This window comes from Penaeus vannamei, chromosome 4 (genome assembly GCF_042767895.1).
Source record: "Penaeus vannamei isolate JL-2024 chromosome 4, ASM4276789v1, whole genome shotgun sequence".
Lineage (NCBI taxonomy): Eukaryota > Metazoa > Arthropoda > Malacostraca > Decapoda > Penaeidae > Penaeus > Penaeus vannamei.
Window position 1 is genome coordinate 16,849,395 of NC_091552.1, and position 15,000 is coordinate 16,864,394.

Here is a 15,000-nt window from a genome sequence, read left to right on the forward strand (position 1 = left end):
GAGCACCCCAGCCACACGCCGCCGCCGCAGTCAACCGAAATGCGCGGCCCACGACGACGACGACGACCGCAGCCGCCGCAACCCTCCCCGACCCAAGGGCGACTTCGAGGGACGAGTTCTCACCTGGCGCGGTTCGCGGGCGGACGAGGCCTTGCGCGGCGCGGGCGTGAGTCTCTTCCCACCGCAAGCACACTTACTCATCACTCACTCCGCTGCCATGCTTGCCGCGAAGACGACCGCTGGCGAAGCACGCCGCACGCACAACATGTAAACCTGGCCGGAAGTGACGCCACGCCGAGACCTTCCACACACAAATCTCTCCCGCCGTGACGCACGTTCGGGAAGATTAACCAGATTGGGTCTCCGCCTCTCTTCTTCTTCTTCTTCTTCTTCTTCTTCTTCTTCTTCTTCTTCTTCTTCTTCTTCTTCTTCTTCTTCTTCTTCTTCTTCTTCTTCTTCTTCTTCTGTTTTTCTTCTTTCTCCTTCTTCCTCTTTTTCCTGTCCTCCTCTCCCCTCCTCTTCTTTCTACTTCCTCCTCCCCTTCAAATCTCTTTTTTCTCCTTGCTCTCTCTTCTACTCCTTTTTCTCCTTCATTTTATTTTTCTTCCTTTTCCTCCTCCTCCCCCTTAAATTTACAGCAAGATCAGTCTCAAAACCTCCTTTTACGGCCACGTGTGCCAAGCTAAAACAGTACTTTTAAGATTTACCTGAAAGACGGTCTAGCTGGGGGGTGGGGGTGGGGATGGGGGTGGGGGTCGAACGCGTGAACACATTCTACAATTCACTTCTTCCCAGCAGCGGACCGTTCTTTCGGATCAAAACACGCAAGCAAGCGGGCAAGTGAGGAGGAGAAGAAAGAGGGAGAGGGAGAGGGAGAGGGAGAGGAGGAGGAGGTGGAGAAGAAAGAGGGGGAGGAGGAGTAGGAGGAAAAACAACAAGAAGGAGAGGAAGAAGAAGAAATAAGTAGACAGAGTAAAAGGAAAAGAAACAGAAAAAGCGCACCGGAAAACACGCGAAACGCCAATTGCTTGTCCCGCCAACATCGCGGGTCAGCATGAAATTGCCAGAACTTTTGAGGCTAACTCATGTTAACGCAGCACCCCCAACCCCACCTAACCCCTCCACCCCTCAACCCCCTAACCTCCCTCCACCCCCACCAACCTCCTCTAACCTCCCCTCCACCACCCCCAACCCCCCCTAACCTCCTTCCACCACCCCAACACTCCCTAACCTCCCTCCTCCACCACACCAACCCCTCCCAACCTCCCCTAACCCCTCTACCCCCACCAACCCCCCAACCTCCCCTCCACCCCCAACCCCCTAACGTCCCTCCACCCCAACCAACCAACCCCAACCCCCCTAATCCTCCTTCTCCCCACCCCCCCACCAAAGAAGGCCAGATCCGACCCAGACCAGAGACCAAAATCCAAGGCGGCCGGAGTGCCATTGTCGCCTTCCTTTTTATTAATCTTGGGCACCAGAGGGCCCCGTGATCCTCCCTCCCTCCTCCATCCTCTTCCTCCTCCTTCCTCTTCTTCTTCTTCTTCCCTCTCTCCTCCCTCCTCCTCCTCCACCCCACTAAGCAACAAACCCCGTGATGAGAAGTGGCACTAGCGCATGAACATGACTGCTTTCCCACCTTCTCCCCTCTTCCCTCCTCCCACGCCATCCCCACCCCCCACCACGCCCCCCCACCTCCCCCCTCCGCGACCACCACAGACACTTGAGGTCGTAATACTAAGCTGGTTAGTAGTGTCACTGACAGTTCAACTTCCCCTCACCCCTCACCTCTTATCCCCTCTTCCCTCCCTCTCCTCTCTCTCTCCTTCCCCGCCTACTCTCCCACCCTAATCCTCAATCCCTCCCCTCCCCTCCCTCCCTCTTTCCCTTCCACACTACCCCCTCCTCCCTTCCCTCTTGTCCCCTTCCCCCTTTCCCTTCTTCGCTCTCTCCTGACCTCTCCCTTCTTCCCCTTAACCTTTAATCCTTCCCTCCTTACCCTTCCTCTCCTTCTTCCCCTTAACTTGTGTCTCCCCCCTCTATTCCCCCCTCTCCGTTCCCCTCTACTGTCCTCCTCCTCCTCCTCCTCCTCCCTCTCATCATCATCATCACATCATTATCATCATCAATCATCATCATCATCATTATCATCATCATCATTATCATCATCATCATCACATCATCATCATCATCATCATCATCATCATCAATCATCATCATCATCATCATCATCATCATCACTATCATCATCAATCATCATCAATCATCATCATCATTATTCTTACCCCCTTGCAACTCCCCTCCCCATTCCCAACTGAAGAAAATGAAAAGTAATCGGCTTGATACATAACTTGAAAGATAACTATCTGATTTAGGAAAAGGAAGGGGGGAGGGAAGGAGGGAGGAAGGGAGGAAGAGTGAAAGGGAGGAAGGGTGGGAAAAGGAAAGAACGAGGCGGAAGGATGGGTGAAGGAGGGGGAGACAGGCGGAAAGGAGAGGGAGGTAGGGAGAGAGGGAGAGAGGGAGAGGGAGAGAGGGAGAGGGAGAGGAGGGAGGGAGGAGGAGAGGGAGAGAGAGAGGGAGAGGGAGAGGGAGAGGGAGAGGGAGAGGGGGGAGAGAGAGAGAGAGAGAGAGAGAGAGAGAGAGAGAGAGAGAGAGAGAGAGAGAGAGAGGAGAGAGAGAGAGAGAGAGAGAGAGAGAGAGAGAGACAGACAGAGATAGAAAGAGAGAGAGAAAGAGAGAGAGAGAAAGAGAAAGAGAGAGAGAGAGAGAGAGAGAGAGAGAGAGAGAGAGAGAGAAAGAAAGAGGAAGAGAGAGAGAGAGAGAGAGAGAGAGAGAAAAGAGAGAGAAACAGAGAGACAGAGAAAGAGAGAAACAGAGAGAGAGAGAGAGAGAGAGAGAGAGAGAGAGAGAGAGAGACAGACAGAGACAGAGAGACAGAGACAGACAGACAGGGGCAGAGAGAGGCAGAGGCAAATAAAATGAAAGAGAAGAGAAAGGGGGAAATAGCAAATATGAAATCACACACCCCTTTACAAAACACGTCAACTTCAGCAAGATATTGGCAATTAAAACATACACATTTCCCACTAGAAGACCGCAAACAAACCTTTAAAAAAGCAAAGAGGGAGTTGGGGGGAAGGAAAGGGGGGAAGATAATGGAGGTGGTGGAGGTGGAGGAGAAAGAGGAGGAATAGGAGGAGGAAGAGGAAGAGGAGGAGGAGGAGGAGGAGAAGGAGGAGGAGGAGGAGGAAGAAGAAGAAGAAGATGAGGAGGAGGAAGAAGAGGAATAGGAGGAGGAGGAAGGGGAGGACTCAAGGAGAAGGAGAAGGAGGAGAAATAAGAAGAGAAGGAAGAGGGGAAAAGCAGGAGAAATATGTGTAATACAGTTGCTGCATTATTAAATAGCACTTCATAAATAAAACCCTTCTTACCACACGTCTTCCTCCGTATTGCAGACCTCATATACATCGCTGACACCTTCCGTGTAATTACTGCTACCGAACTTATTTATCACCAACCGGGGTTACTGACGGCAATCCCTGGTACTGTATTATCATGTATCGAGCTACGCGCGTACTTTTATACATATAAATACATACATGTCTTTTTACACACGTCGATACACACACAGTCGCAGACACTTAGAGGAACAGGGAGAGAGGGGGAGGGAGAGGGAAAGAGAAAGGGAGAGGGGTAGAGAGGGAAAGGAAGAGGTAGGGAGAAGGTAAAGGAGGAGGGAGAGAGATAGTAAAGGAGGAGGGAGAAGGAAAAGAGAGAGGGAGGAGGGAGAGAGGGAGAGTGGGAGAGGTGAGAGTGAGAGGGCGTGAGAGGGAGAGTGAGGGAGCAGAGGGAGAGGGAGAGGAGAGAGAGAGAGAGAGAGAGAGAAAGAAAGAGAGAGAGAGAGAGAGAGAGAGAGAGAGAGAGAGAGAGAGAGAGAGAGAGAGAGAGAGAGAGAGAGAGAGGGAGAGAGAGAGAGAGAGAGAGAGAGAGAGAGAGAGAGAGAGAGAGAGAGAGAGAGAGAGAGAGAGAGGAGAGAGAGAGAGAGAGAGAGGAGAGAGAGAGGGAGAGAGAAGGCAGGGAGCAGAGAAGCGAGAGAGAGAGGGAGAGAGAGAGCGAGCGAGCGAGAGAGCTAGAGAGAGAGAGAGAGAGAGAGAGAGAGAGAGAGAGAGAGAGAGAGAGAGAGAGAGAGAGAGAGAGAGAGAGAGAGAGAGAGAGAGAGAGAGAGAGAGAGAGCGAGAGAGAGAGAGAGAGAGAGCGAGAGAGAGAGAGAGAGAGAGAGAGAGAGAGAGAGAGAGAGAGAGAGAGAGAGAGAGAGAGAGAGAGAGTGAGAGAGAGAGAGAGAGAGAGAGAGAGAGAGAGAGAGAGAGAGAGAGAGAGAGAGAGAGAGAGAGAGAGAGAGAGAGAGGCAAGAGAGAGAGAGAGAGCGAGAGAGAGAGAGAGAGAGAGGCAGAGAGAGAGAGAGAGAGAGAGAGAGAGAGAGAGAGAGAGAGAGAGAGAGAGAGAGAGAGAGAGAGAGAGAGAGAGAGAGAGAGAGAGAGAGAGAGAGAGAGAGAGAGAGAGAGAGAGCGAGAGAGAGCGAGCGAGCGAGCTAACATCATACACACACATGAGACCCCACCATCAAAACGTGCGTAAAAAAAAAAACATATCCATAAACATTAATACAACAAGAAAAGATATGACAAACAAAAAGTAAAACTTCCACAAAAATAACATCCGAGTCTATAAAGGAACATCAAAAAGGGGGGGGGGGGGACTAGCCAGAACCGTACAAATGATATAATACCAAAAAATTGCCTTCAGATAAAAGAGGAGAGATATAATTAGCTTACGGACGGGGAAAAAGGGGAAAGACTCAAAGGACATAAATAAAGAGGGGTGGCGAAGCAGCTGGAAAAGAGTCCGAAAGAGGAGAGGTGGTGAAAGGAGTGAGGAGAGAGAGGATAGAGAAGAGGATTGAGAGATAAGAGATAAATAGATAGACAGGGATAGGGAGAGGGAGAAAGAGAGGGAGTGGGGGAGGGGGAAAGGTGGGAGGTGTGAGAGGGAGAGGGTGAAGGAGAAGGGAGAGGGAGAGGGAGAGGGAGAGGGAGAGAGAGAGGGAGGGAGGGAGGGAGGGAGGAGAGAGAGAGAGAGAGAGAGAGAGAGAGAGAGAGAGAGAGAGAGAGAGAGAGAGAGAGAGAGAGAGAGAGAGAGAGAGAGAGAGAGAGAGAGAGACAGGGAGAGAAAGAGAGAAAGAAAGAGAGAGAGAGAGAGAGAGAGAGAGAGAGAGAGAGAGAGAGAGAGAGAGAGAGAGAGAGAGAGAGAGAGAGGTGGGGGGTGAGGAAGGGATGGAGAGGGAAAGGGAGAGGGGGAGAGAGAGAGAGAGAGAGAGAGAGAGAGAGAGAGAGAGAGAGAGAGAGAGAGAGAGAGAGAGAGAGAGAGAGAGAGAGAGAGGGAGGGAGGGAGAGGGAGAGGGAGAGGGAGAGGGAGAGGGAGAGGGAGGGAGAGAGAGGGAGAGAGGAAAGAGAGAGAGAAAGAGAAAGAGAGAGAGAGAGAAGAGAGAGAGAGAGAGAGAGAGAGAGAGAGAGAGAGAGAGAGAGAGAGAGAGAGAGAGAGAGAGAGAGAGAGAGAGAGAGAGAAAGGAGATGAGAGAAGGGGGATAGATAAGAAGAAAGAAAAAGAGGCAGGAAAAAAAGAGGGAGAGAGATCAACAAAGAGAGAAAGAAAGAGAGAGACCGGGGGACTTAGCAGGAGGGCGAGCCAGGGTGCACGCTGTACCATACACACCGTGGAGCGAGCTGGATATACGAGTACCCTGTAACACTCACAGCCTGGTATTACGTGGCTATACATTCCAACAAGGGGAGATGAGGGGAGGGGAGGGAAGAGGAGGGGAGGGAGGGGGAGGGGGAGGGGAGGGGAGGGGAGGGGAGATGGGGGCAGGGGAGGGGAGATGAGGGGAGGGAAGGGGAGGGGAGGACGGGAGGGGAGGGAGGACGGGAGGGAAGGGGAGATGAGGGGAGGACGGGAGGGAGATGAGGGGAGGACGGGAGGGAAGGGGAAATGAGGGAAGTGCAGGAGGGAAGGGAAGATGAGGGCAGGGGAGATGATGGAAGGGCGGGAGGGGAGGGGAGATGAGGGGAGGGAGATTAGGGAGGGGAGGGAGGGGGGAGATAAGGGGAGGGCAGGGCAGGAAGATGAGGGAAAGACGGGAGGGGAGAGGAGATGAGGGAAACGCGGGAGGGAAAGGGACAAAATGAGGGGTGAGGAGGGAAAGGGAGGGAAGGGAAGGGGAAAAGAAGGCAGGGGAGAGTAACGAAGAGGATGGGGAGGGGGAGTGAAAGGAGGGAAATGAGATGCGGCGACGGAAGAGGAAGGGACGGAGGGAAAGGGACAGAACGAAGGGAAGGGAGGGGAGAGGAAAGGAGAGGAGAGAATGGTATGGTTACAAAGGGGAGAAGGGAGGAAGGGAAGTAAAAACAAGAAAAATAAACAACAGAAAGAGGATAAAGATTTCCACTACCGAAAAAAAAAGAAAAAAAAATCACGCCCAAACCAAATTCGCCCGACAGGAAAACAGGAAGAAATCCTTGCAACTCTCAACGACAACACATCCAACTACCCTCCCTCCCTCCCTCCCCCTCCTCCCCCTCCTCCTGTTCCTCTTCCACCCTACCTTCCTGTCCTTCCTTCCTCCCTTCCTTCCTCCTCCCTCCCTCCCTCCCTCCCTCCCTCCCTCCCTCCCTCCCTCCCTCCCTCCATCCTTACTTCTTTCCCTCCCTCCCTCCCTCTCCCTCCGCCTCCCCCTCCTCCTCCTGTTCGTCCCTTCACTCTTCCCCACCCTACCCTACCCTACCCCACCCCACCCCACCCCCCTAGACGCCTCCCCCTAAAATCTCCATTCCGGGTATTGTGTTTCTTTCTCATTACTCCGCCCATTTGTCACTTTCTGTACGGGTAAGTAGGAGACACGTAAAGGCATAAAAGGGAGATTTAAAACGCGGATTCCGATGGCGCAATAACAGGAGGGACGGAGGGAGAAGAGAGAGAAGAGGGAGAAGAGAGAGAAGAGGGAGAAGAGAGAGAAGAGGGAGAAGAGAGAGAGGAGGGAGAAGAGAGAGAGGAGGGAGAAGAGAGAGAGGAGGGAGAAGAGAGAGAAGAGGGAGAAGAGAGAGAAGAGAAAAGAGGAAAAAGAACAAAGAGAGAGAAGGGAAAAGACTAGAGAGTACAGAGGAAACAGAGTGAACGGAGTTAACAGAGAGAGAGGGGGTTGGGAGAGAAAGGATGAAAGGAGGGAAGGAGGGAAGCATACACGTAAGGAGGAAAGGATGAATGGAGGGAGTGAGGGAAGGATGGAGAAAGGAGAGATAAGTGCAGGGAAGGAAAATGGAGGAAGAGAGACTAGAGAGAGACAAAGAAGAAGCGATAGAAAACGAGGAAGAGATACTAGAGAGAGACAAAGAAGCGACAGAAAACGAGAAAGAGAAAGAGAGAGAGAGAGAGATAAACCACAAAATACGAAGCAGCTCCAGATGGCGTCACAATCCACCTGTTCACGAGCGAGGGAGTCATGTAATGCGCTGTGTCCTTACATCCAAGTGTCTCTTTCTTATCCCCGAGTCCCGAGATGACACATGGCGCCCTCGGTAAGAACAACATAACCCGGTTTATATTACAAACAACACAGACGCATGTACATGATACAGAGATAAAAGGATATACGGATAAATGATAGAGATGTCAACATACTCGTGCATAAATAATAACTATACGATGCTGACACGTAAAAAAGTAGAACGAGACGACTGTACAACAACGATAACAACAACAACAAAATATATTTCAACAAGGTAACAAGTATTTCTTCGTACAAGGTAAAGCTGGGGCACAAAATCTATCCAGAGCGCTTTCCGGTTCAAGTATTTGTTTGTTGATGTTCGTACCCTAAACTAACTCTGCCGTACCGATCTATGAGTGTCTATATGCGCTTGGGTCTTCGCCAGTGTGTTCGTCCGTGCGTGCACTTTCGTCGTGATTGTACATGTGTATGCGTGAATGTAAAAATCAGACATGCCGGTGTCCATATAGGTAAGCGTGTTTGCGTGTAGTAGCCACATCCTACCCAACGTAAAACCACCCACTATCCTCCCCACGCCCATCTTCTAAATCCCCCCCCCCCTGGCACCATGCCCAGAGAGACCCCGACGCATATAGACAGTCAGACAAAACCATACATATATAAATGCATACATACCAACACAAACATACCCAAATACACATATATATACATACATTAATACATACATACATACACACATACATACATATACACACACATACACAAATAAATAATACCTACCTACCTACCTACCAACCTACCTAACAAACAAAACGACATACAAACAAACACAAACACACACACCCACACCGCAGCGGCAGCCCCAGCGCGACCCCCCCCCCCCCCCCCCCCGCGCCCGAGGGAGAGAGTCGGAACTGAACGTGGCCTGTGACGCGATCCTTCAGGAAGCCATACGGGCGTCGCTGCTTACCCAACCTTGCGTAGAAGGATTAGACATGTTGCCTTTTCGTTCTCCTGTCTCCTACCTCTCGCCTCCTGCCTCCTATCTCTCGCCTCCTGCCTCCTGTCTCCTATCTCTCGCCTCCTGTCTCCTGCCTCCTATCTTTCGCCTCCTACCTCCTAACTCTTATCCCCTGTCTCCTGCCTCTTATCTCTCGCCTCCTGCTTCCTAACTCTCACCTCCTCCCTCCTACTTCTCGCCTCCTGTCTCCTGCCTCCTATCTCTCGCCTCCTACCTCCTAACTCTCACCTCCTGCCTCCTAACTCTCACCTTCTGTCTCCTAACTCTCATCTACTGTCTCTTGCCTCCTCCCCTACCCCTTACTGCTTCCCCCTCCCCCTCAATCCAGATAAAGGTTGGTATCCTGTGAAACCCGGTTCTCTGTTTGCCCCCTTTCATAGCCATTAGTAGATACCCCTAGAGTTGTGCTTGATTCTCCTTCATTCTAACTCACTCTCTCTCTCTCTCTCTCTCTCTCTCTCTCTCTCTCTCTCTCTCTCTCTCTCTCTCTCTCTCTCTCTCTCTCTCTCTCTCTCTCTCTCTTTTCTTTCTTTCTCGCTCTCTCTCGTTCTCGCTCTCTCTCGTTCTCGCTCTCTCTCGTTCTCGCTCTCTCTCGTTCTCGCTCTCTCTCTCTCTCTCTCTCTCGCTCTGGTTCTGGCTCTCTCGCTCTTTCTTTCTCTCTCTCTCTGTCCATTCATACATTCACATAATCTTTCATTCACTCAATTTTTCTGTGCTCCCATTCATTCTCACTTTCACGCATTCACCCCCTCATTAACTCCCACAAACACGAGGACACAAGGACAAAATGCACACACTAAATTCCCAAAGTACACACACACACAAACAAACGCCAAACAAACACAAACAAACACTCATGAATACACCCCTCACAGTTCTTATTCCCGGCGCCATTGTGCCAACTTTCACTCTGCAGATTCAAAAAAAAAAAAAAAAAAAAAAAAAAAAAAAAATGTCTTTCTTCACAGGGGGATGAGGACCCCCATAGTAGCCGAGGCGGGTTTACTCTCAACAAAGGCTTTTTTGTGGGGGGAGGGGGGTCCACTGTCCCCTACTTTCATCTACGTCTACCTCTACATCTACATATCCTCGGGTGGCTGGGTATTCATCCTACCGTCTAATATTCTTGTCTCTATCTCTTGATTCTTTTCTTTCTTCCTCTATTCCCCTTTCTCTCGGATAAATGCTCCCCCCCGTACTCTCTCTTTCGCGCGCGCTCGTTCTCTCTCTCTCTTTCTCTATCTCTCTCTCTCTCACACACTCATTCTCACTCATTCTGTTTCTCACTCTCACTCATTCTCTCTCTCTCTCTCATTCTCTTTCTCACTCTCACCCATTCTCTCTTTCTCTCACTCATTCACTTTCTCACTCTCATTCATTCTCACTCGCTCTTTCCCTCCCTCCTTTTCTTTCATCCTCTCCTCCTCCCTTCTCCATTCCCTCTTCCTCTCTCAACCACATCCTCTTCCCCTCTGTCCACGTTTTCCTTTTCCCACACCCTTTTCCTATCCTTCCCCTCACCTCTTTTCTCTTCATCACCCTTCCCCCTCCTCCCTTTATATCCCTATCTGTCCTTCCCGTCTTTCTCCCTTCCTTCTTTCCCATACCCTCCACCTCACAATCACCCACATTTCAAAGTTAAGTACATAGTTTTTTTTTTACACGAACCTTAAAACAAAGGTATCACATATTACTGCCACCATCATCGGCGCAATAGCCCCCCTCCCTTCCTCTCAAAAAAATATATACTTATAAAATAATGATAATAATGATAATAATGATAATAATGATAATAATAATAATAATAATAATAATTAGAATAACAACAATAATAGTAATAAAAAATTAAGAAGAATTAATAATAACAATAATGATAATGATTGATTCTGATAATGATAATAAAGATAATAATAATAATAGTATTTATAATAATAACAACAACAACAACAAGTAATTGTAATACCAAATAACGAATGACGATAATAACAACGCCAATAACAACAACGCTAAACAAACGAACACACAAAAAACACGCGCCAAAACTACACGCCCCTCGACGCAGCTGTCAAGAACCCTCGAACCGCGAGCCGCCACCAACCCAATTACCGCGGGGATCCACACCTATTTATCTCCAATCTACTTACCTGTTACGCGACGCGACCGCCACCTATTTCCGATGATGGCGAGGTCGGGGAGGTTGGAGGGGAAGGGGGGGGGAGAGTACGGGGATGGGTGAGAGATGAGGGGAAAAGGAAGGAGGAGGGGAAAGGGAAAAGGAAGGGGGAAGGGAAGGAAAGGAAGGGCGGAGGAGAAAGGGAAACGAAGGGGGGGAAAAGGGAAAGAAAGGGGGAAGGGGAAAGGAGAAATGGGAAAGGAAGGGGGAAAGGGGCAAGGAAGGAGAAAGGAGAAAGGAAGGGGAAAGGGGAAAGGAGCAAGGAAGGGGAAGGGAAAGGCGCAAGGAAGGGGAAAGGAGAAAGGACCCCAACTCCCATCCCCTTCCCTAACTCCCCCTCCCCTCTCCCTCAATCCTCATCCCATCCCCCCATCCCCACCTTCCATTCCCCTCCCCTCTCCTCCCCACCCTCCATTCCCTTCACCTCCCCCTCCCCACCCTCAATCCTCATCCCATCCCCCTCCATTCCCCTCCCCCTCTCCCCCCCTCCATTCCCTCCCACCCCCTCAATCCTCATCCCATCCCCCCATCCCCACCCTCCATTACCCTCACCCCTCCCCTCCCCACCCATCCCGGGCGAGGAGGGGCGGGCATCATCGCGAACAAAGTCATGCGTTCTTCCCCCCGACACTCTGGCGATGCCGCGGCTGTTCTGTTTTGTTTCCATTTTTTTTTCTTTTCTTTTATTGAATTTTGTTGGTTTGTTTGTCGTGCTTCCTGTTCTTCTATTTATTTTTCTTTTCATATTCAACTTTAAGTACACTTACATTTTTAATTTCCCTTTCACTTAAAAGAAAAAATATATATCTTTGTCTATTGTCATTTCTCCTTCTACTTCTTTCCCTCCTCTTGCTCCGTGAGGCGCGCCGAGGCGAGTTTATTTGTTTCATTTGCTTATTTATTTGCTTGTTTTGCTTCTCCTCTCCTTCGGCGGGGGGGGGGGCACTTCCGTGTGATCTTTTCGCTCGGTCACGATGACGTTGCGAGTCGTAAGAGGGGAGACGATGTGGAGGAAAGGGAGATAGGGGGAGAGGGAAGGAGTAGGGGAGGGGAAAGACAAAGAGGCGAGTAAGGGAGGGAGGGAAAAGGGAGAATGGGGTAGGGATAGGAGGGAGAAAGATGAAGAAAGGGTAGGAGGAGGAGGATGAAAGGGCAGGAAACGAGAGACGAGACGATGGGAAGAAGAAGGAGATAGGGGGAGAGGGGAAGGAGAAGGGGAGGGGAAAGACAAAGGGAGAGGGGAAGGAGTAGGGGAGGGGAAAGACAAAGGGAGATGAGAGAAGACGGTAGGAGAAGGTGGGAGTGAGTGGAGGAGAGGAAGGGCAGAAGGAGATGGAGGAGGGAGGAAAGGGGACGGGGCGGCGGAGGTGGGTGGAATGAGGGAAGGAATGAAAAAAAATGGGGAGAGGATCAGTAAGAGAAGAAGGAACACTACGGAAGGGGAAAGGAGAAGAAGGAAGAAGGAAGGAGGACAGAGAAATGAGGCAGGGAGGAGGACGGGGGAAGCCAAGCCCAAAATGGGAAGAGGAAGAAAGAGGAAGGAGGAGGAGGCCGAGAAAGGGAATCCTGTCACAGTCCCCGTCTCCAGAGCCCCTGCTGGATTTACCCGGATTCCAGTCAGACCCTTTCGGACCCGACCTGTACCCTCCCGCATCCGCCAGCACCCCGCGCGGCTCCCTCTGAACCTAGCAAGATTCACCTGCATCCTACTCAATAAAAGTGTACCCTACACGTTCATTAACAGACCCGTCAAAAATCTCCCTAGATAAACCTCCGTCCTAGTAGATTTCCCTCCAACCCAACCTGCTTCTCTCGTGCCTTGTGCCACCCCTCTTACACCCTACCAGGCAGTACCCAGCCGACAGGAAAGTACAATCAGGTTGAAAGGACCCACGGCGACGGGAGAGGGGAGAGGGAAAAGAAAGGAAGGGAAGAGGGAGGAAGGAGAAAGGTCCAAGGGAAAACGAGGAATAGGGGAAGAGAGGGAGACAATATGGAGAGAAGGGAATAGAAAAGGGGGAGGGGCAAAAAGGGAGAAAGGGTAAGTAGCAAGTGGAGAAAGAAGGACTAGAAGAAAGAGAACTGATAACAGGGAAGAGGGAGGACTAGAAGAGATAGAGAGAGATGGAAAAGGGAGAAATGGGTAGGAATAGGAGGGAGGATAGACTAGAAGAGAGGAAGGAATGGAAAAAGGAGAAAAGGGTAGGGAAAGGAGGGAGGAAGGACTAGAGGCGATTGAGGGAGGGATGGAAAAGTGAGAAAGGGAAGGAATAGGTTTGAGAAGGAGAAAGAAAGGGTAGGAGAAGGAGGAAGAAAGGGCAGGATGAGGAGGCAGAAAGAGTTCGGCAGCAGCGCGCCCTTGACCCGCCCGCAAGGAGTGCGTCCCGGCCTCGTCCCTCCAGTCGGTCCGGCCGAACAGGATCCCGCGGGAAGGATCTTCGGATTGAATTCCTGCTCGGTGACATTTCGATGACGAATGAAGAAAAAAAAAGAAAAGAAAATATCCGGATCTATAAAGATAAACCATACAAAAAAAAAAAAAAAAAAAAAAAAAAAAAAAAAACCCGGGTTCAACATCCAGACACGCCCCTCCCCACCACCCACCCCAATTTTCAGAGTCCACCCACCGGCCACATCGCAGTCATCGCCTGCTTACCACGGACGCCGGACGCCCACCTGCTGCCCCTTCCTGCTTGCCCACCAGCCCGCCCACTGGAACCGCCCTCTAGATCTACCCACGACACTCGCCTCCAAGCCCTACCCCCCTCCTCCCTCCCCCATCCGGACCCAAGCACAAAGGACACTGACCCGAAGGCACAGGTCTGCTTGCATCGGGTGGTGTGCGCGATGTCTGCTTGCTTGCTATTAGGTCTACTTAACTGCCAATTGAGAAAGCGCAGGCCGGTCATCGTCTTTCTTTCTTGTTAAACTATGAAGAGGGATAGCAGGGGGGAGGGGGAGGGAGGCGGAGGGAAATGGAGAGATGGAGAGATAAATAAAGAGAAAGAGAAAGAGAGAGCGAGAGAGGCAGATAGACAGAGGGAGAGAGGGAGAGAGGGAGGGAGAGGGAGGGGGAGAGGGGAGGGAGAGGGAGAGAGAGAAAGAGAGGGGGGAGAAGGGAGGAGAGGTAGGATATGTAAGGATAGATGGAGAAAAGAAGGGCGACTGATATACAGAAACAGAAACAGTAATAAGAATAACAGCAGAAATAATAACAATAATGTTAACGCAAATGATATTGATATTAATAATAGTAACATGAACAACAACAATTAAAGGGCACTATCAACAACAGAAAATGATGATGATGAATAAATAAATAAATAAATACAAGTATCACTACTACTATACTACTTTTATCATAGTACTCCAACTCCTACTGCAACGACGATGACGACGACTATTACGAATGATAATAATAATAACAATAATGATAAGATAAAATAATAATAACAATAACAACATCAACAACAACAAAATCCGAAGTAGTGCACCCGAGTGAAACATCTGAAAGAGCTTTGACCTTAGATGAAACAAGAAAATTTTGCAGATATCTAAGGCTCTTTGGAGTCCTTGTATTGAACATGCGAAGCCAAAAACACACACACAAAGAACTGAGATACAAAAGAGAGGAGACGCAAACACACATGCACACACATACACTCATACGCATGTATATACACATACGCATGCATACAAATAAACACATAAACACACACACACACATACACGCAGGCACACACACACACACACACACACACACACACACACACACACGCAGGCACGCAGGCACGCACACACATACATACACACATGCACACACATACATACATACACACATACACACACACACGCACACGCACACACACACTCTAACACATACTCTCACTCACTCACTCACACATACAAAACAACAACCAACAAACAATTACACTAAAATACGCAAACAAAACCAACCAAACAACCTACCAGCAAACAAACAAAAGCAAACAAACACACAAATAATCGCACACGCACTCTCCATTCATATCAAGCTATCGACTTGTACGTTAAGTGCCGTGCGAAGCCGCATTACACATAGTTTCGTAATTTGAGTGGATAAAGAATGGGATACGTCACGCTTTCCCTTCACTTAAACAGGGAAAGGAATATATTTTCTTATCAACATACAATTAACAAAATATATACAAGCCTGTATGTATGTATGTACGTATATATGTATGCGTGTGTGCAATGTGTGTA

At 49.8% G+C, this 15,000-nt stretch overlaps 1 protein-coding gene across 17 annotated transcripts in view; it reads right to left on the reverse strand.

Moving 5' to 3' along the window:
• Nucleotides 1–15,000, reverse strand: part of pyd (zonula occludens-like protein polychaetoid) — a 323,521-nt gene that overhangs the window by 237,196 nt on the left and 71,325 nt on the right. Inside the window, exon 1 of one of the 17 annotated variants that reach the window (XM_070120799.1) lies at nt 124–371. The exons of the other annotated variants lie outside the window; for them this stretch is intronic. Coding sequence (XP_069976900.1) covers nt 124–201 — 78 coding nt within the window. The 5' untranslated portion in view covers nt 202–371. Of the gene's footprint in view, nt 1–123; nt 372–15,000 lie in introns of those variants that run through there. 17 annotated transcript variants of the gene reach the window in all.